Source organism: Musa acuminata, chromosome BXJ2-8, assembly GCF_036884655.1.
Source record: "Musa acuminata AAA Group cultivar baxijiao chromosome BXJ2-8, Cavendish_Baxijiao_AAA, whole genome shotgun sequence".
NCBI lineage: Eukaryota > Viridiplantae > Streptophyta > Magnoliopsida > Zingiberales > Musaceae > Musa > Musa acuminata.
Window position 1 is genome coordinate 52,431,935 of NC_088345.1, and position 25,603 is coordinate 52,457,537.

Consider the following 25,603-nt stretch of genomic DNA (forward strand, 5'->3'; position numbering starts at 1 on the left):
CAAGAAGCTTCCTCACTGGCATCAGAAGAGTTACCTAAGAACTTGCACAATACATCTAATTTCCATCAGTGGTTGATGACTTTAAAATTGGGTCATGCATGGTTCATGTGGATGGATTGACCCTAAAGTTATCTCTGTTTCAATACTGCCAGAGACAAATTACTTTTGTCCAGATTCTGAATTCTTCATGAGATGATCTGCTTGAAACCTGTAATGGTTTATATTCTGATTAGGAACTGTTGCATTTTATGCTAAGTTGGTGACATGTACTTATCCAATGAATCTATTTTATGCTGCAAAACCTTCCATCACTGGCTGATAACATTAGAACTAGTTCATGGTTCCATGTGGTGGTAGTGATCCTAAAGCAATCTGTGTTCATTACTACCAAAAATTAAGCAATGAAGATGATGGGGAAGTTTGCATTAAATAATGGAAAATTTTCAATTCTATTGTTAAGCCATAACTATATTTTTTTAGCATTAATTATGAATACTACTATTTCCAACAACATCATCATCCATGGACTGATATCTCAAGAATCCTAAATATTCTTTGCTTCCTTTTTTACTTCCAACTTTCTGTGAAGTAAAATAAAAGCCAATTCATTTTTGCACACATCGTGTGATAGCGAATTTGGACAATAAACATCCATAGCGTTGGTACTTTAAATAGAAAGCATTTGAGGGCAAAGAAAATATCCAACACTAATACAACCTCTTAGGGGAATATTGTTATTTAACGATGTCGATGAGATTGTTAGTTTATGTGAGTGATTATGCGAATTCAAATGTAAGCCAGATGCCAAAAAAAAAAAAAAAATCAATACATGAGAGATTATACCATCTAAAAATATTAATTTTTATAATTAAAATAAATTTTCATCACATCAAAAAATGTTGTGAATGAAAAACTTATCCCAACTCCGAGTCGGATGTCTCAGCAAAAACATTTAGAAATACCAATTCGACAAACTGAAATGCCCAACTGATGCTTTAATAGACACAAATGTACAACGAGAAGAGAAAACCAAGGCAATTGCAAAATTCTGAAAGTCGTAAGAATATTCTTTGGTTGAGAACAACAAGAAGCTGTAATATCTGAAACATGATATCTATTTAGGTCTCTTTCAACCTTCTGGTTCTGGAAACTATGATAAGACATGGATGTTGAAGGTGATGGATGAATGTCCAGGCAGCAAAGGAAGAAAGAGATGGTATTTTAAACTCCAGATGCTGAGAATTATCTGATTGCTTGGGTTCATGTCTCCACAGTCGTGGTGTCTTTATGTACACATTGAACATACGATAAGTTCTACATTTGAAAGAAGGAAGCATGTGGTAAGTCGTGATACAATCATCGTCGTCGTGGTACACAGAGAAACAAAGCAGACCTGACAATTAAAGCATGAAGACAAATATTCGTGTGTTTTAAGGTAAAAATGCCCCTCCAGGCATGTTGGTTGGCCCTGCTTGGGATAACTTGCCCTGCGTCATAATTTGAGACCTGCCATGCCCTTGGATAAATGTCTGACCCATTCCCGTGCCAACCATTTGCTGCTGTTGTTGTTGTTGTTGCTGCTGCTGCTGCTGCTGGGGCTGCGATTGCTGCTGCAACTGTTGTGGTTGCATATGCTGATGCTGTTGTGCCTGCTGTTGGAGAAGCGAATGTGATTGCGACTGTGGCTGAAGCTGTTGCTGCTGAAGCTGCTGCTGCTGCTGTTGCTGAAGCTGCTGTTGCTGCTGAAGCTGCTGCTGTTGCTGCTGAAGTTGTTGTTGTTGCTGAAGTTGTTGTTGTTGATGCTGCTGAAGCTGTTGCTGTTGACTAGAGACTTGCGGCTTGAATACTACCATATCCTGGAAGAAAAAGAAATGATCTTAGTAGTAGAGCTACATATACAGAGTATAGCAACCATAACACTGTCTACAAAATCATGGACTGTACCCCAGGGAACAGCATGCCAATTAGACGGCCAGCTTTGTCTGAGACAGAGAGAAGCAATGTTTGTGAAGGTAACTGGATGACTGCACACTGCAAAGTTTATCACATAGGACATTAGTTTTGACACACTTATTCACATAGTTAACTGGATCTGTCATAGTACGTGATAAACCATAGTAGAAGAAGATCTCCATATTTAGTTGCTTGAATTTCTAATATATCCATATGGCTAAACCATTAGTTTGAGCAAACTTATATTGCATCCACATCAACTAATGACAACAAGCAAATCAAGTTCTATCCAAACCATCTCCAGACCAGTGTAGGTCTTATACATAACGGTGTTACTGGTCAGTACGGACCACAGAGAAAGAGGGAAAGAAGAGGGGAGGAGGAGGAGGAGGAAAAGAGAGAAAGGAGGAGAGGGGGCTGGGGAGGCCATCTGTTTTGACAGCTGCTATGGTTGTCAGCAGCAGGCTGAAGATATTAAAAATTAAAGAACCACAGTTTTAATGTAGTCCAGCCGACCAAGGTGATGGTTCTTGATCAGACCGATAAATACCAATCTAAGGGTCCAACCTTTTTCTTTTCCCCAATTATGATAGTTCTAAAAAGAATCATACTCAAAACCTCATTAAATTCCCTAACCACTTACTGTAATGAATATCTAAACAAAGATTAATTTGCACCCCAGACAAGGTCAGCAATCATGGTTAAGTAGTTCTTTTTGAGGCAAATATCAATAATTAACTAATGATCTGTCAGGTACGTCTAATGCATGAAACTCATGCCGATGCAAGATCGAGAGAAGGTCAATTACATTCTCTTACGGCTTTAAAGGGAGAGGCTTCTGTTCAAGTAGTTGACAAACTGTATCAGACAAAATCAACTAGAAGAAAGAAACAGCCAAAATACATGATGATCAGCAATAAAGGAATATCATTTAAATGATAGAAATCTATATAAACGAAAAGCAATGCAGAATAATTTTCTGATACACAGACAACAATATTTTAATGATCCCAAACCTTTCCAAATAATATTAAATTGCCTCATTCAGCAAGAGGATGAGGCACCAAGATAGTGAAATAAATACCACAAAATTAGGATGCACAAGGATTCAGACAAAAGATTGGAATGAGAAGCTCCCAAACTAACATCAGCAATACGATATACATTTTGGGAAGGAACAGTTCCTATGAATAGATCATATGTCTAGAAAAAACACAAGACCTGTCAGAGAATCTAATGCTTAAGATATATGTCTCTACTGGTCCAAAAGGTCCAGTTAATCTATTATGATCCAAGAGCGATGCAAAAGATCTAACATACTTCTTTAAAAACAAACATCGAAGGCAGGAACTACTTCGAGGCAACCATAAGTTTCCTTGCTAAGCATAAGATGAAAAAGGAAATATCAATGTAGGACCTGTGCTTGATAAGAGGTCCATAGGAAGGCCGCATACTGCCTCCTTAGTGAAGTTTACAACAAAGAAATCATTTAGTGTACCAAGTGCCACAAACCTTTTACGAGTTCTCTTAAAATTGACTTGAAATGAACCACATTGCAGAGATATGATTGGAGCTTTGAGTATGAAAAGGTTTAATTGAAGTTCTACAAAAAGGGATATTGGTCACATCCAATCAACAGCCACTTGGCAAGAAGAAAGTATGATGGTAAATTTAGCAAATTGAATTTTTGAGAGTAAGCTTGAGAAGTGGAGTGAAGGTTGAGATGGTGAGGCAAATAGACTGAAGTCCTAAGTTGGATATCAGAAATACGGCAGACCACCAGGTTACATAAGAAGGATCTAATTAATTGGTTGAGAAATTTCCCCATGTAACACAGAATGGAATAATAGGTGTCATGCCAAGATATGCCAAAGGGTTTAAAATTTCAGTAACCATACCCATATCCCTTGACCGGGCTGTTATGGTCCAATACATACCAACACAGTAATGGCATATAGATCAGCATCGTGAAGGGCAGACGAGGAAGATGAGGCTGAGCATTACCACCGGTCCAGCGGCAGTGGGCAACACAAGGCAAGGATCTGCCAAGATGAGAGAGAGAGAGAAGGAAGGGGTGGTGGAGGCGGGTAAGGGTATTAGAAAACCTAAAGTTGCCCTTTAACTAAAAAAATATCAAACTGGAACATGTTTCTACAGGTTATTAAATGGTAATCTAATTACGATTCGGATCATGCAAAAAGCACTAGTCCATGTTCTGCCTCCAATGCATACCAATCTTAAATACCATGCAATGCATACCAGTCTAAGCAAAATTTAAAACCCCAATACCAAGTACCAATTAGAAGAGTAGGGAGCATTTCTCCATAGAAACAAAATTTTGAATTATTTTCTTGTTCATAGTACATACTGTGCATAAACAGATCAGCATGCTTCCATACCACAAAAAGTAAATCTTCACTCATGAGAAAAGTTAGCTACAAATACAATTTTGACCATGAACCTTCAGTAAGGGAAAGAGGCATCCATCTATACTCTGGATGATTGATGTAAAAATATATTACACTGAAGAGGTCCATGCTAATTTACAAGAGAAGATTAAAAGTGTATTAGTCCATGACTTACAAGTTTCTTTTCTTGCAGCTGCCCAAGAAATCCATGCTGATTTAGTGTTCGAAATACTAAAAAGTCTGCCTTACCAACATATTGCCTGTATTGGAAGTAAAACAAGAAAACACGAAGTTTAATCTACCAACATGAAAACCATGGAAGAATTTTTATCAAGAAACATTATGATGTTTAATAAATGCAGAAAGTTGATATATGACTTGTTATTCATATGCTCTTGGGCAATGAGACGGACAATTTGCATCGTCATTGGCCAATCTGCTGCTAGCCTGTAATTGGACAGAAGCAATGTTAGACTAACGTGTTTTATGCCATGAAATCAAATCATTAGAATTCATAAAACATCAGCACTTAACATTTGCCATAACTAGATTCAAGACCATAAATACACCACCACAGTATGCATTTCAAGTTTCATTTTAATTCAAGAACGAAACTTTCTAAGAATTAATTATATAACATGTGCTAATATAAGCATCATAAAAACATTCTCATCAGTTATTTGAAGGAACCAAGGAGTTTAGATTTTGATGGTAGATAGTAACACACAATGTGCATGTATGCACACACTGAAAGCACGAACAACCTAGCATCAAAAGTTTAGATACTACTACAATCTATTTTGTCCATATAAATGTGTATGTACTCCTCTTAGATTCTACAATCCACTTTTTGTCAGCATATACAAATTTGAATGCAGAGACCAAACAAACATCTGATTTTGCAACCATATCTGTTTGTCATGGATGCATATATGTATTTGAATTGGATTTATGGCGGATTTAGATGTAAATTTACATATATCAAATATATCACTGTAGAAGGTACTTACTAACTCCTATCAGCGGCATTTCTTGATGATGACAAACATAAAGAAATACAAAAAATTGAAATAAAAGAAAATGCAATAATATTCTACATGCAGAAAGGGCATCTCTTAGATTAAAATATGTAAATTAAGTACTTTGATATACATTTAGCAATCTGAATGCATAAAGAACTAAAACCATATTCCCATCCTTATTTGGAAGGTACAAGATACTTAAATCTTAAAACAACTATGAGCATGCAAGAGAAACGTATATGCAACCATATTCTTCTCAAATCAGATAAAAAAATGAATTGGGCAGATATCATTCAAGACTCTTTCATCTCTAATCATGTTGCTGGCAAAAAACTAATTAGCTTGGCAAGACTATATAATCGGGTCAAAGTTGAGATCCATCAACAAGAGCTTCCTATCTAAAATGGCAAAGAGCAAAAGAAAGCTCATAAAACTTACGAGTCTGAGGCTGATTGACTCCTATATCCCTGGAATGTACAAATTACACAACAATCAATATGCAACCAACTAGACATATAAAAAGGTTGATGCACATACAAAAACTGCATGAAAAGGTTCGTAATGAATTAATTCCAAACACTTGCTTTTTATAATAAAATAACATGGCACAGTCAGATGGTACTATTAATACACTATGGACCAATGAAAAACCTACTTTTCAGATCTTTTAGCCATATAGAAGATAGAGTTTGACATGCTTTGTCCTGTTTGAGCCTCAACTGGATATGACAAGTTAAAGATTCAACTGAAATATAAAAATCCCAAAACCTCATTATTACAACCAAATTCTAGAAGAAGATCAAAGTACTAAACAGTTGCCACCTTAAAACGCTAAAAGGTACCAAATATGGGGTGTAGGGCATGCTTTTCATCCAAACCTCTAAAGAACATGCTGCAAATGGAGGTATGAACTCAAAATCATAATTGGGATGTGGTACCAAATGAAAAGACAAGAAAAAACTAATCTTATCCTCTTCCTCATTTTGCCCTTTTCTTTCTCACCTCTTCTTTTTTGTTTTCTGAGTAATATATTCTGGTGTACTGGTATTCACAAGACAAATGATGTCATGTTATTTTATGTATAACCCAACTAATTACACAATCAAGTTAATTCATGTAAGGCCAGTATAAATTTTCATAAAACTTGCAATTTCTTGTGGTAATTTTAGATGGTACTGGGAGCATAAAATGGTTGGGCTAGATATCCACCCATGTTGACCACAATAATTGAGCGTAAGGATTGACAACATAACATGACATGATGCCAAGGGCATGCCATACATAGGCAAATAGGTGTCAAAGGCATCCTAATATGCACAACCTCTATGATGTAGCATGTATCCTATCACATGTATGGTGCCTCTACTGTCAAGTCAAAATGTATCATGTCAGAACTCAATGAATCTATGTGATTAGTTAGATATTTTTAATTTATGCACTCTGATAGGAGAATTTGATGTGATAACATCCACACCATGTATTTGAATTATGACTTCCTGTGGATATGTCATATGTGATCATACTTTGTTCAACCTTGTGTACATCACAGGATCTCGTACAACATATGTTTGTACCATAGAGTTATCGCAGAAACAATAAATAAAATGACAAGTAATAGCAAAAATTTCACTGAAAATACATAAAAATTCATTATGCCAACTTGAATCTCAGGCCCTGATGAAACTTTAATTGATCCTATAAGTTAAGACTCAACTAAAAAGAAACAAAACTAAAGTTGGATTGCCTACTATCCTGAATTATGTAGTTTCATTACCAGCAAAAAACAATAAATAGAGAAGGCAAAAGATTAAGCCATATGTAGCTGTAAACCAAGTCTCATCACCATTTAAAAGGTAACTGCAAACAGTAGCTTTGGCATTAACTGAGCCTCCAGTTATTTAACTGGATTACTACTTGTTCAGGACAAGTTTACAACAATTACAAGAGAGTTTTTGATACTGGCCAGTACCCACACCAGAATTTTATCAGACTGATATGCACAAGTTGGTATACAATACCCTAAGCACACAAATAAGAAAAATATTAAAAATTAACAAAGCCATATGTAGCTAAAAATAATAATCATCACCTTTTAAAATTTTTTCAGCAAATTATACTTTAAGCAGTAACTAATCCTCCAGCAACTTGACTTAATATTATTCATCTAGAACAACTTAATTACAAGCACAGTCATAAAAAAACCAGACTGCTACCTGTAGCAGAATATTATTAGATATGTACAAGCCAATCAGTATGGTACAGCACCACGCTGCACAACAATAAGAAAATAAATACTTAAACATCATTTTATATGTCAAAACCAATTCATACAGTCAGTACACCTGTATATCATTATGGTATCAAACCAATATGGTATGGCTAGTATAGTTAGTATACCGGAGTGTCAAAAACCATGGTTAGAATGAAAGTGTTGCAAATAATAGTTCTGAATTTGGTGAACCCAACAACTTACTTCAAGTTTACAAATAAAGACAGGTTGCCCTTGTCTCTGTCCAGACAATGATCCCTAAGCAAATCAAAACAAATCTAGATTCAGAAATATGTCAATCCACATAGTAACATATTAATGACAACATACAAGATTGACAGCAAACTTTGAACACAAGTAACATTTAAGATGATAATTATGTGTTAAAGGTGTAGCTTAACTTAAGCATCAACTAATACACTAATTATTTGGCTATAGTACCAAGAAAGTTGAACAAAAGGAAAGCACAATGTGATAAAAGTTCATGACACCTTGCAAAAAATAAGTAACGCACATATATAATGCCATCACATGCCATAATTTACGGATTTTTTTTGACATATTGGACCACGATACCTAACAGTATACATGATCAAAAATAAAATGTTAACTGTGACGCTTCATTTTCAACACATGTAAACTTCAAACGAGAATAAATTACAAAAACATATGCCATCAACTAGTTAACTTAAAATATATAAAGTTCCACTGGAACAAAATTTTCCACAACTTAGCCATTTGCCTCCAAAATGCTCCTATGACTTAACTTGCTAAAGATGCTATCCAATTTTCCAGCGTATTATTAATCAATGGAAGGACTAGAAAAAGCATACCTCCCAAATTTTAAGATATTTGGACTGGGATTGTTGAATACCAGGGGCATGTTGGGTCAATGACATGTTAATTGCAGAATTATTGGCGACTCCAAGAGAATGTACCCCAGATTGTTGAGTCATTCCTGGTGTTGGAATCATGGTTCCAGGTCCAGAGGAGACACCACTGGGAACAAGATTGTTCATCATGTTTTGGTTTATGGTCATTCCACCTTGGCCAATCTGTGCACCTGAGCCCAAAGTTCCCTGTCCAACATTAGATACTGACTGACCTACTGGTATATTTCCCTGAAGATTATTCAGTGTTGATGAAATGCCAATGTTTGAGTTTCCAGATAAATTTGAAGTAGCTGATGCGAGTGAACCAAGTGTTGTATTTTGTGCAACTTGCGATGTAGTCATCAGTGCCCCTGATACAGGGACTGAAGAAATGCCTGTTAAAGCAGATGATGACATTCCACTAGATATCATATTTGACATGTGCACTGCCATAGGTGTTCCACCCATTGTTGGAAGTCCAATAGAGCTCCCTCCTGCTATAGAGGCAGAGGTCATCACTTGGCGATGTTGGGAAAGATTATTTAGAATGCTAACATTTGCTGGAGCTGGAACTGCAGGACGTGATGATTGTGATATAGGATTCACTAATGGTTTAATCTCCTGTGTGGTGTCAATACTAGCATTCATTTCCTGAGAACTAGATGGCGAAGAATTTTGTAGACTGGATATTCCTTGAGACGCAACATTAGCAACTGATGGTAGATGTGAAAAAGCAGGTCCAGATACCATGGAAGAAACAGTTGTGGGCTCCTGAAAGATAATAATGGTAACACTTACTCCATTAAGTAAGAAACATCATATCATGAAAGAGCTTCAACCATGGAACTACTAAAGACTCCTACCACTTTTACAGTTGCTGTGGGGATACTTCCGACAGTTATTGGTTGGCGGTTCATCATTGAGCCATTAACTATGAAAAGAATACACAAAATGTCAGCCATTACTAGATTGACAATAAATTAAGAACAAAAATTTTAACAATTTTAACTTTTTTTCTAAAATGAAATAGTGATCAACGTGTAACTGTATTCCTACACAGTTGAGCTTTTGCAAGATATAACAAACATAACATGCAAGTTATCATAAAGCTCAACTGGAAAATATATATCGTTAAGGATAAATAAAGAAAACAATAGGATAATTGTGCACATACAGAGATTGGTGCTATCTCTTGATTTTACTCTTTAAGAACAAGACATTATCAAAGCTTATCATCGGTTCTTACTTCATATTAACCAACAATCCATCAATTATTTCATATCTTAAAATAATTTTTTAACCTTCATGCATTTCAACTAAAAGTGGTGTAACCAATTGTCACGGACAAAGTTATAAATAGAGTGTTCGATGTAATGCTCGTGTATGTTCATGTCTTTTGGTTTTATTCATGCTTTGCACGGCATGTAGAGGGATTGCAATAGATTTGACAACCCCGTTTTGGTTGGCTTTTGTGACCGTTTTAAGCTTGTAAATATAGGTTGTATGCAATCATCACGCAGAGGCAAAACTGTCCAGAAACAGACCATCCAAACAGTCATTTTAGGGGTTTTCTAGCTCCATAGAATGGTGCAGAGTGTCTGCCAGCATAGCACCCAGGAGCTACATGAGTGGCACATGGCTAGATAGGCCCTTAGGGTAGTGTCTAGGACTGGTTCGTGCCTTGTTCCGCAGTAGTGCCATGTGGGCACTTGTGATGATTTTTGGTCGCGGCGAGCTACCTTGGACCCTTTGTCGTGCGACCGTTCAGAGCTTGCAAAGTCTACGTTTGTAATTTATATTGTCTATCAAGTATTTGCGGGAATGACTGCTGGTGAATCCTGAGTTAAATGCTTTCTTTAACTCTTCTCTTTTGTAGGTCCTTAAGGGACCATAAGAGGTTTCAGGAAGGCTAACCCTTTACGGACGAATACACAAGTGTGCCGCATGACATAGGCAAAACCAGCTAAGCTCGTGACAGATGGTATCAGTATCAAAGCAAGATAAGCGCACTTAAAAACAATTGACATCCAAATGTGGGGGACCTAGAGGGGCTACGTTAAGGGCAGTTAACACGCCCGACCGTTTAGGGGAAACAAACGTTGAGATGTAAGGAAATGAGTCGTTTAGAGGAGTGGGCATCCGAGATTAGTATTCAGAAGAATAGCCAACCTTTCACGCGAGAGGCACCACGAGGATAAGTGAGCTGGGAAGAACATGTAGCGCATAAAGATTGGGATGGCTGAGTTCGAGCTACTGCTCAACGTTGGCAACCAAACTTGATAGTGATTAAGGCAAGCAGGGTGCTTGTCAAAGGATGAGACCGTGCAAGGTGGGATGGGTTGCTCAGCGACCGAAAAAGTTATACGAAACTCATAGTGGTGAGAGGAATTGCTAACTCGAAGAATTCGATACTCATGCAAAGGCTTGTATGCGGATGATGGATTGTTCGTGGCCATCCCAAGGCGACCGAAACTCGACGCCATGGAGCATTGAAACTTTTTCTTCGGTATGGAAGGATACGTTCGTAGGAGGTTGAAGTGTGCAACGAGTTCAACATGTTGCTAGGCCTTGAGAGGCATAGCAAGAGCTGTATGGGCGAAGAGTCATAATCTAGCAAGTGCATTCGTGGGGACAGAACTATATACAGTTTGTTCAACAAGGCAGAGTACTCCAAGAGGATAGTATCCTTCGAAACTTCCAAAGGGAATGATGCAAAGAGAGAAGTTGCTACAACGGGACAGATATCCAGGAGAGATAAGTCTCGGTTCTCCAGAGAGAGAATCATGTGCAACGGACCACGCATGTTGAGGAAGGGTACCTCAAGACAACTCAACAAAGCTCAATTGACCGAGCGAGTGACAAGAAATCATCGCACGATCTCGCATGAGGTAATGTGTTGGTAGAGACATTGCGAGATCAAGTGAGAAGTGATCCAAGGCAACACCAAACGAAGCACATGTAGAGTCAATGTGGAGATCGGATCCAATAGAGGACTGACCCATGAAATGGTGGGTGCAAGATCCACCATCAACTCAATGTAAATTGAGGAGTAGAGTTACTTAGGTGAAACTTAGTGAAGTGTCCAAGTGGCATGAAGGGAGTCAACATAGAAGACGAAACATGAAACAAAGGCACGAAGCTTTCCTTGGACAAAGATCAAGGACATTAACTCTTGTAGAGGCAAGAGCAGGATCATGTCATTCTATGGGTCCCTTATTCTGATGGAGCAAACTCAACCTGTATGGTGTCAAAAGTCGAAGGGATCTTCGAGGCACGTGCACCTTATCTCAGTGAAACATTTGACGAAGGAACTAAGACGACTCTTCTTACGGAAGCAAAGTTAGCATCAAAAGGCCTTGGCACGGGGCAAGAGGACGTAGAGGCAAATACTCTTGAAGAATATGCTACGATACTACCATTTGAGTTACCGTGAAGGAAGTGGTGCGCAACGAAGATTGTGTTGGGGGGAGAGCAAAGGCCAAGGATTCAAACAATGACGCACCAACTTTAACAAAGTCGGTGGACTTCGAGAGCTGCTAGGCGACGGACTGTCTTAGAGTTGTGCTTCGTTTGGGTGTGACCCGAGAGCAGGTGGATGAAGGTCGATTGCTAAAGGAGCGAACACAATCGAAGGTGGTGGAGACCCTGCAATATGCTAATAGAGGTCATACATGAAGAAATCGCAATCCAAGTTCATCACACAGATCAAAATGCAATGGAGATGTCATCAGGAGGCATCATGGTATAGTGGATCGTAGTGGAACAATTTGAGGCAATGCGACACCGGGAGAAGTCCAACGAGGGGCTTGATCATACGAAGGTATGATCGGGAGCTATTGTGAGCTCTAGTTCGGTGAACAACATGACGACAAATGGCTATAGATTCAAGGAGTGAATGTCATAGTACCACAGAGGCAAGTCTTCCGTACGTGCATCGAATTTTGCATCAGATAAAAGCCTTGGTCATCAGCATATGGGAGTTGTGTACCACTGAGGAAAAAATTCGAGTGCAAGTACCAGTGAGTTCCATGGGGGGGTGGCGGTGGGCTTGATCATACAGAGGTTCTAGAGAGTTAGACTATTCTAGAGCTCATATTCGTTTAAGGGAGTCCAACAAGTCAAAGGATAAAGCCGAGTAAACAAACATTACCACTGAAAAAGCAAAGGAGAACAGAATCGGAACATGCCCTACAGCATGATGGTGAAGCTCATGCATGAGAGTTATAATCTGTTTCTCCATCGACCAGGAAGAACTGCTCGGAAAACACAAAGGTGTTGAAGCATGTGAACAAAAAGAGGGAGGAAGTGATGACACGGTAAGAGGACTCACTTACCCAAAACTAAGCACCGGTTAGAATAGAGATGGACTCAAAGGAGTACCAAAGTGTTATAGAGGCAAATCTACTAATCGTGAAGAAAGAGATGCAAATGCGAGGCAATGAATAGTAGAGCCATGGGCATGACAATGCCATGGTAACACAGAGGTGGGACTTCTGTGGAGTCATCGATCCCTTGCTCTCACGGTGGGAGAGCGCTTAATCGTGAAAGGGGTCGAGGAGGTGGAGAATGCAAAGGCAAACTCCAAGTACCGAGACAAAGTTGAAGGGCAGAGGCCAAGGAACTTCGTAATATCGGTGTTAATGGACTTCTCATCAAAATAATCGGAAATGAAAAACTTCGGGTCGATGCATGAGTGCTCGGCCAAGGCACGAAGTAGGTCATACACGATGCTATACCTTTTCTACTTATAGGAGTAAGCAGCAGAGATGATGAAGAAAACGATACAATCCCAAAGGCGACCAAAACTATTGGAGACTTGCTCCAAGTCGGGGCGAAAGCTTTGTAAGTATGAGCAAAGAGCAAACAAAGGCTAGTAACCAGCTCGATGCATGGAGTACAACCCTCGAAGAAACGGACGAAGTCGAGTAACCTTTGCCTTCTCAACTCGAGAGAATAAACGAATCTGAGTTACTTAGTTCTCTTATTTATCCAGTAGAGAAGCTCTGCATAGGTTCAAAGACCCTTCGAAGAAACTTAGTGGAAGACAACAGTTGTCAAATCCTCACCAAAGATGATCGGTGCTGTCGAGAATAGACTGTTCGCTTCATTTCCCAACAGGTGCTATCGAGAGTAGATTGTTCGCTTCATTTCCCAACAGAATGTCAATTAAAAGCGAAAGTGATGCAAACTTACTTAGAGGTGGCAACTAAGTAGAAGAGGAATCGATGGATAATTTTACAGAGGAAAGACCCCAAAAAGTTTAAAGTTTGCAAGGTGATGCTCGTTAAAGTTCCAACAGGCATCCACCCAATTCAAGCGGTATGAGACGTTTAAGAGATTAGCGCATAACAAGATAGGTCTTTTCCTTCATCTGAAGGATCCGCATAAACCAACAAGGATCAGCACAACTCGACCGACCCCACACCAAAGTCAAAATCATTAGCAAGTTGAAACAACATGGTGGATCAAAATTCAACTACTCAAAAGCAACAGTAGAGTGCAGTTGGGAGCCAATAGGGCATTGCAACTGGAGCAGAAGATTGAAGATTTAGCAAATGAGAGAAGATGCAACGTCCGCAAAGGTTTCGACGAGGACATCGAAGAACTAAGTGGGGGAGAATATCACGGACAAAGCTATTAATAAGGTGTTCGATATAATACACGTGTATGTCTATGTATTTCGGTTTTGTTCATGCTTTGCACAGCATGTAGAGAGCTTGCAGTAGGTTTAGCAACCCCATTTTGGTTGTTTTTTGTGGTCGTTTCAGGCTTGTAAACACAGGTTGTGTGCAGTAATCTCGTAGAGGCAAAACTGTTTAGAAATAGACCATCCAAGTAGCCATTTTACAAGGTTTTCTAGCTCCTCAGAATGGTGCGGAGTGTCAGCTAGCACAGCACTCAGGAGCTACCCGGGTGGCACATGGCTAAATGGGCTTTCGGGATAGTGTATAGAGCTAGTTCGATACCTTCTTTCGCAGCAGTGTCATGTGAGTACTTGTGGAGACTTTTGGATGCGACGAATCACCTTGGACCCTTTGTCGTGCGACCGTTTAAAGATTGTGAAGTCTACATTTGCAATTTGCATTGTCCATCAAGTGTTTACTAAAATGACTGCTTGTGGATGTTGAGTTAAATGTTTTATCTAACCCGTCTTTTCTTTTGTAGGTCCTTAAAGGACCATAGAAGTTTCGAGGAGACTGACCTTTTGCAGACGGATACGAAAGGGTGCCACACGACTTAGGCAAAACTAGTTAAGTCTGAGACACAATGTATGGATGGATTTCCCATGAATATTTGTCTTGAATTTAAGCTTGCTACCTAAAGAGCTTACCTATGCATACACGAATATATTATTATATTATTACTACTAGCATTTATATTACTACTAGAAACAATTGAAGGTGCCCTTATATCATATGAAAGTAACTTCACTTTCCCATGCACAGTTACCAGGCTCCTAACAAAATGATTGTCACTAGCTCAGCTAGGATACAACACAAAATGGTTAACGTTCCATAATAGCTAATTCAAATATTCTAAATGAGGTATAAGTCAGACTATGGTCCAACAAGAAGCAAACAACATGAAAAAGCACATTACCATTGCTCAATATGATTCCAATCAAGCAAGTCACCAAAGTGCTCACCAAGGTGCTCAGGCTAGGGGAGGCAAGGCCTAAGAGCCTTAAATTGAGGCAAGTAAGGTACCTTCACATGGGATAAGTGGCCCTTGTTAAGCCTGAATAACTTATCTAAAATGTCATGTTAATTATAGTAGACTCTTCAAGCCCTTGTAAGCCAATTCAAATCTTCCGCTTCAAATATAGGACTAACCTAAGGGTGTTAAACTTCAAGATAACCTACGGTCTAAAACCAACCCCATAGTGATTGGAGCATAGGGCAATGATCATGATGTTATCTCTAGCTCAAAGTTATAGACATAGGCAGGGCAAATATTCATCCATAAACAAAAACACATGCATGGTATGTCTCACAAGGCCACATAAGGTATGCATATCATGTTGGTGTGGAATTATCAATGAACAACACAGATTGAACTGCAAAGTTCAACTCCGTGTATAATGGTATTTTGAAACATTAGAGCTGTTTTTCAAAGTAGTAATAGGCCTTTGCTAATGACAAGCAAAGTGCCATGATGCAGGAAAAGGTCTGGCAACTTGAACTCCTGCCACTTCCATAATTTCCAGAGTTTGTGGAAGTGAAAATTTTTTACTTCTTGCTTTAAGAAATGATTATATTTTAGAAAATTGGTCCCCGCAACACTGACTATCCAATCCTTATTAAAAATTACAACCAAAAATGTTGAATTTTTTAACAAAATGATACCAAACAGAATGCAAGAATGTCTGGAAGCTATATGAAAAATTCTATTCTCTCATCTTTCTGCCCTCAAAATTTTACTTCTACTTTGTTTGACAACCATTAATTGTCTTCTCTTGTTACAATCAGTCTACTAACACAACAATTCATACAAGAGAAACAGAATGTCCTAACACTTTGTCTCCTGTAGAAAAAAGATTATCTTAAGGCTGCAGGAGAACACAAACCAACATGATTGTATAAAGTATCTAATAAAGAATTTTTCAAATTAGCAAAAGTTGTTTAGATAGTGAAATCCATTGAATGTCACACATCATCCAATTTAAAATAACCTGAAGGATTCGAAGTTGCAGGTGGTCCTGAAATAGGAGCAGCAGAAGCCCCATCTAACTTCACAATTCCTTGATTTGAGATGCCCTGATTATGTGTCAAGTTTGGCATTGAAGGACGGCTTAGAGCAGCACAAGCCTCCTTAAAGTTCTCAGACAGTAACACTAGATACTGAGGATTTCTGACATGATCCACAGATGGATCTAAAGCACGAGGATTTCTCTTTCCCTGCAAAACAACAATTGCTTTCTAATCGACCAACCACTGTAAATAACATTGGAAGTTTATATAAGATGATTTATGGAAAAACAGCAAACAGAGGTCAAAATGAGATATCACATAAGGGAACAGCATGAGTTGCATGACTTAAAAAAGGTGGCAATATGCAATAGAACCACCGAAAGAATTGGAGAATGGAGAGTAACAACTTGGAGAACAGTAAAGCAACTCGAACAAATTGTGATATAAAAATTGCTTTTTAAATGTAAACAGAACTGCAGAAGAATAAAACAACCTATTCAATTAAAGTGGAAAAAAGAAATAATTGATTGCAAATCTTTGTTGCAGGTCATTAGAAGTATTGAATAGCTAACAAAAACCTATGGTTGAGAAATTAGAAGAGAAAGCATGTTTCAGTACATCCATACATATATGTATGTGGGAAACAGAAAGTATAAACTAAGAACCACAAGACAGAGGGCTAAAATTTTCAGGGGCCAGTATGTCAGAAGTGCACTGGACATGGCTAACGTTTTCAGCAGCTGAACAGCACTGATAGTGCTTGAAAATGGGCAGCCATTTGCTGTTTTAAGCTACAGTGATAAACTGCCCACTAGCTGAAACTTTTAAATTAGGGTTGACTTCAGGGATGACAGAGTCAGTAGTTATTTCCAGTAACCAAAAAGGCAAAAGACGAGTAGGACAACTTCACGTTGTGAACTTGCTGGCAACAAAGTCCAAGGATAATGTTTGCACATTTCATAGAATATATCTAAAGAAAGAGACTGTAATTTTGACATCAAAGATCAAAAATTGTATGAACATAATAATAATAATAATGGATAATAATTCATCTAAAATGATTTTAAAATAACTTACAAAGACATTTTTTTTCAAAGATATTAACTTAAATATATTAAAAAATTGTTATGTATATGTAGTTTTAAAATAGCAATAAACCGCCATAAAGCCCAGATTGTTATCTAATTAATAGACAAGTGAAGTATAGGCAATGCAAAGATGAATAAAGAAAAAAAATATTCAAAGAGAGTCTATGGAATTTGAGATTAATTGTAAATCTCACGGACATGTGCTAAGGAGATACATAGATGTTGTGATTAGAAGATATAACATATTTCCTAGTAGTAGTACGAAGATAGATAGATGGAGACTTTCTTAGACTCTTAGTTAATCTAAGAATATGACATTTTCCAAGACTCAATGACCACTAAAGATCCATATAGTCGATCCCAAATATTTAGAATATTACGACTTTGTTATTGTTATATTGGATTACATAAAGGATAAAGTTTAAGCCCTCCTCCTCACGTTGGCAATAGATGAATTTACTAGTCATATACAATATAAACTTTGTGGTGTATATCACTCACTAATAAAACTGTTTTATCAATGAAAGTTCAAAATAAAATTAATTTGAACCTTGAGTTATGGAGAACTAAATATTTTTAACTAAGTAGAAGTAAGATTGAAAAAAATTATAGGTAACTAATTTTTTAATTAAATACTGAAAATTTTAATAATCATGATTTAAAATCTTGAATATCAGGCTTGTACCATTTGTTGGCTAGATCAATTTTATACCACCATAGGGCACATGGTACACCTATACAAGCTACGATACCATAAAAAGGGGAGGGGAGGAGGATAAGAGGAGATAGTGAAGAGGAGCATTCAAGCCAATGGTGGCAACCAAGGAGTAGCATGCGAGAGGCGAACATCACAAGGCATTGAGCGCAGAAAAATAGAGACAAAGAGAGAGAAAAGATGGCACATGCTAATCATTATTAACATGTATCTTTTACTTGGAAATACATACTAAACCACATACTATATTAGCACGTGTCTCCAATCAGGATGATTAGCATGTATCTTTTATTTCAAAAGCATGGGACAACTAGGTACAATTTGGTATGCACCGACCAATAATTGATCAGTATACTGGTACAGACCGTTAAGGAGAACCATGAAATAAACCATATTCCGATCAATCTTAAACAGTACCAATGTGGTTCAGGCACACCATATTGGAATTGGCTGATATTGCAAAGTGCAAACTATATCTAATTCTTATATATGTGCAAAGACTTTGCAGTAAATTCACATCAGAGAAGCATGTTATTGACTAGAAATAAGAAGTGTATAGTTTGCAATGGTACAACAGCAATACCGCATTATATATTTCTCTCAAATTTGGTAGTTGCTTAGGTGAAATCACTGACAATGAGACAAAACACTGCAGAAAGAACAACAGCAAAGATCAACATAATAGCACTATAAACATTATTTCTAGAAACACAACAGAATAGCTTGTAAAAGTATTCCTTATCACCTGACCAAACGATTTTGCGACAGTCTGAGCATCTGCAAGACCATTTTCTGTTTGTACTTCGCCAGTCTCCTTGTGCTCTGAAGCTGGAACAGGAGGCCGATATACAGGAGTGGGTAAAGGGTGGGGATTGCTTGCAGCAACAAGAATACAATGTTTCTGTGTCTCATGATTTTGATGATTGTCGGTTACGTTTGAAGCAGCTGAAAACATCTGATATTGGAAATGATTTCAGAAGATACAAAAACCGCATTATGACAATAATAGAAAAGGTGGCAGATGCATAGACACCACTCAAATAACAAAAGAAATTTAAATAAAAAGAAACCCTAATTCCAGAGTGGAACGCATTAAAATCATGGGCGTAAGTTGCAATACCACCATGCATTGCTAGTGAGGGCAAAAGTGGCTTGATACAGAAGTGTGTACCTCATTATTGTTCATGATATTGCACTTTACATGCATGGCACAATGCACAACCCACTGGTTGACAAACAGATAAAGTTGATAACTTGCCTGAGCACATGACAGGAGGCAACAACATCACGTGGTATATTATATATAATAAGATACACTAGCCGAGTGTTCTAATTAAGTCCAGTTTTGGGTGGGTAGTCTTGGGAAAAGAATTCCAACCAACTTAACCAACCAATCCCTCCAAGAGTTAACAGATTTTAGACGTATTAAAAGTGCCCAATCCCATTACCTTGCATAAACCCCAATACGCATATGAGTTTATAGGCACAACAAGCACCACCTGCAGCATGCTTTGCCAGAAAACTTAACCAAAGATAAAATGTAACAAAAGCAATATTACAATCCATAATGAAACAGGTTATAATTTGTGTATATTTATTGCTCAGGTCAACTCCATTTTTTATTGTTTAGGTCTTTCTATTGTCTGCTATTTCCAGATATTCTCATCATGATTCCTAGGAAGTTGGAATATTTTAGCAATTATCTTGTGTCCTAATCTGTGTATAATTTTTAAAAGAAGATTGCATATTACTACAAGCATCAAGGTCTAGAATACCAACATTTTAAGAACTAAATTTAATATTATATAGCAAAGATAGAGCTTAACTCATACCATTAATGCTTCAGAAAGACCTTCAGCAATTGCAGCTTCAGTGAAACCACCACCAGTAAAACGCATTGCTGACAACCACTGAAGGAAAACATCCAGATCTTTCGTCCAACCACTACGATCCACAACAAAAGCTGTAACAGGAAGTTCTGAACTTAGATTTAACAGTACAATTTGAATCTAGGATTAAAAAATTCTTTCTTTTTCGGGTCAAAAGAGATTCCATATAAATAATATAAGGTATAAGATAAATGCCACAAAGGAAGCTCTTTAAATTCATTTGGTCAAACACTCATTTGAACTTTCTTAACACCATTCCCCAAAAAGTTAGATCATGCCATACAACTAATTAGTCCTATTTGACTGTAGGAACTAGAAGCACTAAGCTACCTTAATGCAAGATTTGCAATACCATGTGGTACGGTGTGAGCAGCATATTCCAGTCTGACATGTTATTGGTGTACAAACAGTGTAAACCGGGTGATATGCCCAGTACCAGACCTATATCGGCTGGTACAGGTCTTCTACCACTCAGTACACGTGGTACAGGGTCAGCACTGCTCGGTACAGGGCCCTACAGGCTCTATACTGAGCAGTTTCTGTTTTGTTATTTTTCAGCTCTTTAAGATTTTTTCGATACCTACAAACGTACAAACACCCAATACACTGGCTATGGAACGCTACCATACTAGTCCAAACCGTAACCGGTACAGTACCAATACACAAAATTACAAACCTTGCCTCAAAGTATTGCTAGAATATAGTATAACAGCCACCGGCTGAGGTAAATTCTCCTCGTACTAAGTTTAATTTTTGGGTAAATACGTTAGGCATGTCATTTAACAATTAAAAGCCATATTTAAAGCATTCTAAAGTCTGTTTCCATGGTATTTTTAGGGAAGATGATATCAGCAAAAATGGTTTTTTTCCCCCTCACATAACCTCTAAGTAGAATACAATATATGTGATTGTATAGCTTTGAGGCTATATTTAAGATTGGTAATTTTTATTCCAATAATGAGTGATAGAATAGTAAATTTTCTCTCTTGTTTTCTCTCGGGAGGTTTTTTCTCTTTCTCAAATTAGAAAATACCTTGATAGGCAAGTCTTCTTCTATCAATTATCTACGAGGTTCAAGAAACGATAATATATTTATTTTGTTAAGAAAGCATCGATCTCATCTTGCTCTCAATTAAAACAAGAAAACACCAAAATGATTGCACCAAACTATTCTCAGAAATCACTAGCAATAAAATGTGAATGAATATAGAAATCATACCACTATAAGGCCCATGAGTATTGAATACAACCAAAGCAAGCTCAGGATTTGCTCCATTTAGCTTCTGTAAATAAGTAAATCAAAAGAAGCAGGGTAATTAACTGGTCACAAGAATCTGATGTTACACCTGACAAATCTCATAGTCAATAGAAATCATAAGTGTTGTGTTGCATCTAATTAAGTCATAAATAGTTGTTCTCTGTCCTGGTATTACATCCAATAATGACGAAGTTGTAGATAACTTGCAACCAGAAAACATAATTGTCTAGGACTTTATTTCACATGTGATTCAGGCTTCATTGTGAACAACTACAGCATTTGATACTAGGCAAGCATAGGAAAAAGCATTAAAATAAAATAAAACAGACCAGTGTGGTCACTGGTCAAAATAACTATCAAAACAGGAAATATGTTTTTTATATAATGCACAAGCAACAGATATTAAACAGAATATGAAACAAGCATATGGATGCTCAAATTGGGCAAAAGAGAATGCAAGAATCCTCCTACAACTTCAACAGATAATTACTCCATGCTTCAGTTCAGTCACATGCTTCAATTCTAATAAAATAAATTCCTCCAGTACAACTTCAACAGATACCAACAGACAGGACTAGCGGTACTTATATTCGTATCCTAAATGATAAGAGATGGGGCACAAAAAAGGAAGAAGTAATATATGCAGCTGATCTAAAGAAAATATGAACAATAGATGAATGAATGAGGATGCAAGATGGTGAAAGATGAGAATGCACAACACTTCAAAGAACAACAACTAGCTAAAACCTGAAATACTTTACCCAGCCAATCCTCCATCCAAGAAAACAAAAAAGATAAAAGATGCTCACATTGAAACCTCAAATCACAAGCTATTAACTGGAAAATGTATAACAATGTGCATAAGTAAAATATATTCTCATACATTATACATTATAGAAAAACATATTAAAGCAATTGTATGATAAACATAAGTATAAATCGAAGGCAAACATAAGTATAAACATAAGTGTGAAATAACTATACATATAATTACTTTCAACATGGGAAGTAATGGTTTAATATATTCAAGAAATAAGAATATTATGGTCGAGGATTGCCTTTTCGGGTACTAGACCCATTTCGGAAATTTGTTGGAACGGTATGTATCGCTTTGTACCGGTGTACCAATACATGATACACTGATGCATACCGGTGGTTTGGCAAGGAAGAAAAAGAGGAAGAAGTGGAAGGGGCAATGGAGGAACAGAGGTGGACGGAGGAAGGAAAAGGAGGAAAAAGTGGAGGAAGAACAATAAAGAAGCAGAGGAAAAGAGAAGCGGCAGCGTACCTGCAAAGCAGCGACGGCAAGGCAACAACTTTGTCAAAGTGGTAGCGACAGCGGTGAGGAAGTGTCGAAGGAGTAGTGGCGAAGTAGCGACGGCGAGGCGATAGCATCTTACATGAGAAACGTGAGCCCTAATCTATTTTTTCCTTTTTAATGTTGATTTGGACAAGGCCCCACCATTTCTTTGAATTTTTATTAATTTAATTGGATCGCCCGAAACGAGGTCGTCTGCATATCGGCCCATGCCCAGACCAATACATACTGCCGGTACCATACTGTTTCAGGCGGTATAGCAAACATTGATTATGGTTCTAATATTTCCAATCATCCTATTTAGCTCCCTTGGCATCCGATTTAGATTGACCCAAAGCCCCCTTGTCAAACCAATTTGCCTACACCTACCCAAGATTTTTGGTCAATCCCCCACACAAAATCAAAGTGTTTTCCATTCAACAACACACCTTGGAACAGGGCATCATATCAATACCACACAAGTGTGCTGATACATACAGCTAGCCACAGACAAAATCAGCATGTATTACTCTTATTTTTTACAGTGAAAATTGATGATAGTTATCTATATTTGGTGATTGTATTATTGTGAACACACAAGTATGTCTTTTCATTCTACCTTCGGTCATTTTAGCATGTTTGAGGTTATTTCACATAAATTATTATACTAACTAGCAACAGTTTATTTTAGATATTCTTCTCTACAAATCTGCTTTGGAGTATCCATCACAGGGGTCATTCAAATATTTGGATCAATTCCCAAATAACAAAATATGGTTACATTGTTTATACAAATATCTACTAGAAGAAGATTCCAAGTCTTCATGACTTTTTAAGTATCATTGGGAAAAAAAATGACTGTAAATCTCCAATACGATGCATCTCTGCTACTGGAATGAGAATAATGATTTTGTGTAATTTACAAATATATCACACAAGCAGGACAATGGTTAAGAACGCTCGGGTAGAAAATAAAATTGATCTATGATAGCTGAAAATGCCAAGCTCAAAAAGTATTATTATCAAAGAAACTAGAAAGTTAAACCACAAAAAAGTAGAATACTGTCATAATCATAAGATAAATAAAATCATGATAGCTTTTAAATTTCAATGGATCTAAATTTCTATTGGATTCAGAAGTTACCTGCCCAGTCATCTCATTTCCATAATAGTACCTAAAAAAGTCCCATAACATGTTATCATTCTTAATTAAAAGTCATAATAACCTGTGAACACTAACCAATTACCAATTCATAAAACAAGTTAGTTCAACAAAGGAGTTGAAAATTGTAATGACAGTGATATAACCATAAGAACATGACACAATAAACCAAAGTTTTTAAAGCCTTGGAGCAGATAAAGGCACGAAGATTTCTTCAAGACTAGTGCAAGGTATGAGGCAAGGTGCACAACACAAGTGCTTATTAAAAGAAATAAAACCGAAAAAAACATATAAATGAATTGTAATTACCATCAATAATATTTAAGTACCAAAAATATACATTTTGCCCCATTAGAGATATTTTCCGATCTGATACTCATTTTCTTATCCTTTTCCTTTCTATTCCTTTCTTTGTTCTTCACAAACTCTAATCATCTCTTCCAAAATCTTGTAAAAAAACGATCCAACCCAAACACAAACCAATGTGCAGATGAGTACAGTACATCCATAGAGTAGAATATACCTTGGTATACAAATGAGAAAAGAAATATTGTCTTCATATTGTCAAATGGTCAGTAAACTACTACATATCAGTAAAGTGTTGAACCAGTTGATACATACAATCAATACTTGTTATCTAGATACATTCTCTTAATTGGTATTTCATCTTGTTTTCTTGTTACATTCACTTTTCTGTATCAGAATTCCTCTATAAATGCCAAAATCCTTCCTGATTTTTTACTCTTGATCTTGCACGATTCTTGACATCTAAATATTATATTACCTAATATATGGTTCATAAGCACAACATAAAATGAATTCTTGTTTAAAATTCTAATCCTCAGAGTTTAAAATTTAGCCAAGATTTCAAACGATTCCCCAATATCTACATTCGGACTGATACATTTACAGAGCCTTATTTCCAGGAAGCTATTGCTTCAGATTGATTGGTGCAACTTTCAAGGAAAAATATCCGGATATGTGGTCTGAAATTGTTGGCATAACCATTCGTTACTCATCATGTGAAATTATTACACATTTCTCGTGTGATATATCTTTGCCACGAGAGTGGTACCTAGAAAAGAATCAATAGGCATTCCATCAATTCTTTAAATGTTCATCGGTTCTTTGGCAAAACCAAAAACCCTACTTAAGTAGTTAAGAGATGAAAAGTTTGATCACAGATGTTATGAAGCCACTAAAATACAAACACCCTGCCCTTGTATGAGTATTTTCAACGATGACAATCGATCGAATCGTAATATTACAGGGTCATTGAAACCAGGATTCTAGTTCAAACAAGCAACGAGACACCACAAACGATAATACAATCAAACCCCATCACAGAATCCAAGAACAACGATCTAACTTCAAGAAACCGAGAAGAAAAAGAGGGATCACGAGTTCGGGGAACCGACCTGATGATCTTGTCGAGGTAATCGGAGAGGATGGTCTGCCAGTACGGGCCAAGCGCCGCCGTCCCTTCCACCGCCACGATCAGCTGCCTCTCCGCCATCCCTCCTGCTGGTCCTCCTCGGGCGGTTTCTAGGGCTCCGAAGGGTAATTATCGGGCGCTGGGCTCTCCTCCTCACAAGAGAGACGCTCCTCCCTCTACTTAATGACCCCCTTCCTCCGCCCGCCCGCTGCTCGTTTCGGAAGACAGGGAGGAAAAGGGAAAGGAACTAACAGATGGAGACGCGCGCGCACCGAGTCAACCTTGGCATGCAATCAACTGGGAAAGGACGGATTTCTCTTCTCTTAACGGGCGAGACGCTGCTCCCTCTACTTAGTCGCCTCCCCCATCCGCCATCGATCGCCCGCGGCAGCTTCTTCTGGAAGACGGGGAGAGGAAAACTGAGATACGGCCTCACCGACTCGCATTCCTCGAATGCGAGAAACCGGAACGAACCGACTCGCTGGACCAGCTCGCGTTGGCCGGTTCGTTGACTGCAACAGCCCTCTTGTCCCGGCCTGGAAAA

At 37.7% G+C, this 25,603-nt stretch overlaps 1 protein-coding gene across 2 annotated transcripts; it reads right to left on the minus strand.

Annotated features, from left to right (window-relative positions):
• Positions 1-1,217: 1,217 nt before the first annotated feature.
• On the minus strand, positions 1,218-25,489 carry LOC135620218 (mediator of RNA polymerase II transcription subunit 25-like). Of its 2 annotated transcripts, XM_065122976.1 has the most exons (15): positions 25,043-25,487; positions 23,607-23,637; positions 21,127-21,190; positions 19,851-19,981; positions 18,764-18,973; positions 18,602-18,667; positions 16,197-16,422; positions 9,388-9,455; positions 8,486-9,295; positions 7,857-7,910; positions 5,822-5,850; positions 4,740-4,808; positions 4,537-4,621; positions 1,945-2,031; positions 1,218-1,856 (listed from the first exon to the last, which is right to left on the minus strand). In XM_065122976.1, exons 1-15 carry the CDS (start codon positions 25,138-25,140, stop codon positions 1,431-1,433), a joined length of 2,454 nt encoding a protein of 817 aa, XP_064979048.1. In that variant the 5' UTR covers positions 25,141-25,487; the 3' UTR covers positions 1,218-1,430. The 2 variants fall into 2 exon arrangements, with proteins under 2 accessions (XP_064979048.1, XP_064979049.1); XM_065122977.1 differs by lacking the exon at positions 18,602-18,667 and having other exon boundaries at positions 25,043-25,489.
• Positions 25,490-25,603: the final 114 nt, after the last annotated feature.

Bases quoted from the DNA above. Each gene is read 5' to 3' on its own strand.
- LOC135620218 (XM_065122976.1), bottom strand. From the start codon at position 25,140: ATGGCGGAGAGGCAGCTGATCGTGGCGGTGGAAGGGACGGCGGCGCTT. The intron at 18,668-18,763 runs GTGATAAGGAAT...TTCTTTCTGCAG, and splicing joins TCGCAAAATCGTTTGGTCAG to TGTTTTGTCTCATTGTCAGT. The intron at 5,851-7,856 runs GTAAGTTGTTGG...TGTACATTCCAG, and splicing joins TCTTTATTTGTAAACTTGAA to GGATATAGGAGTCAATCAGC.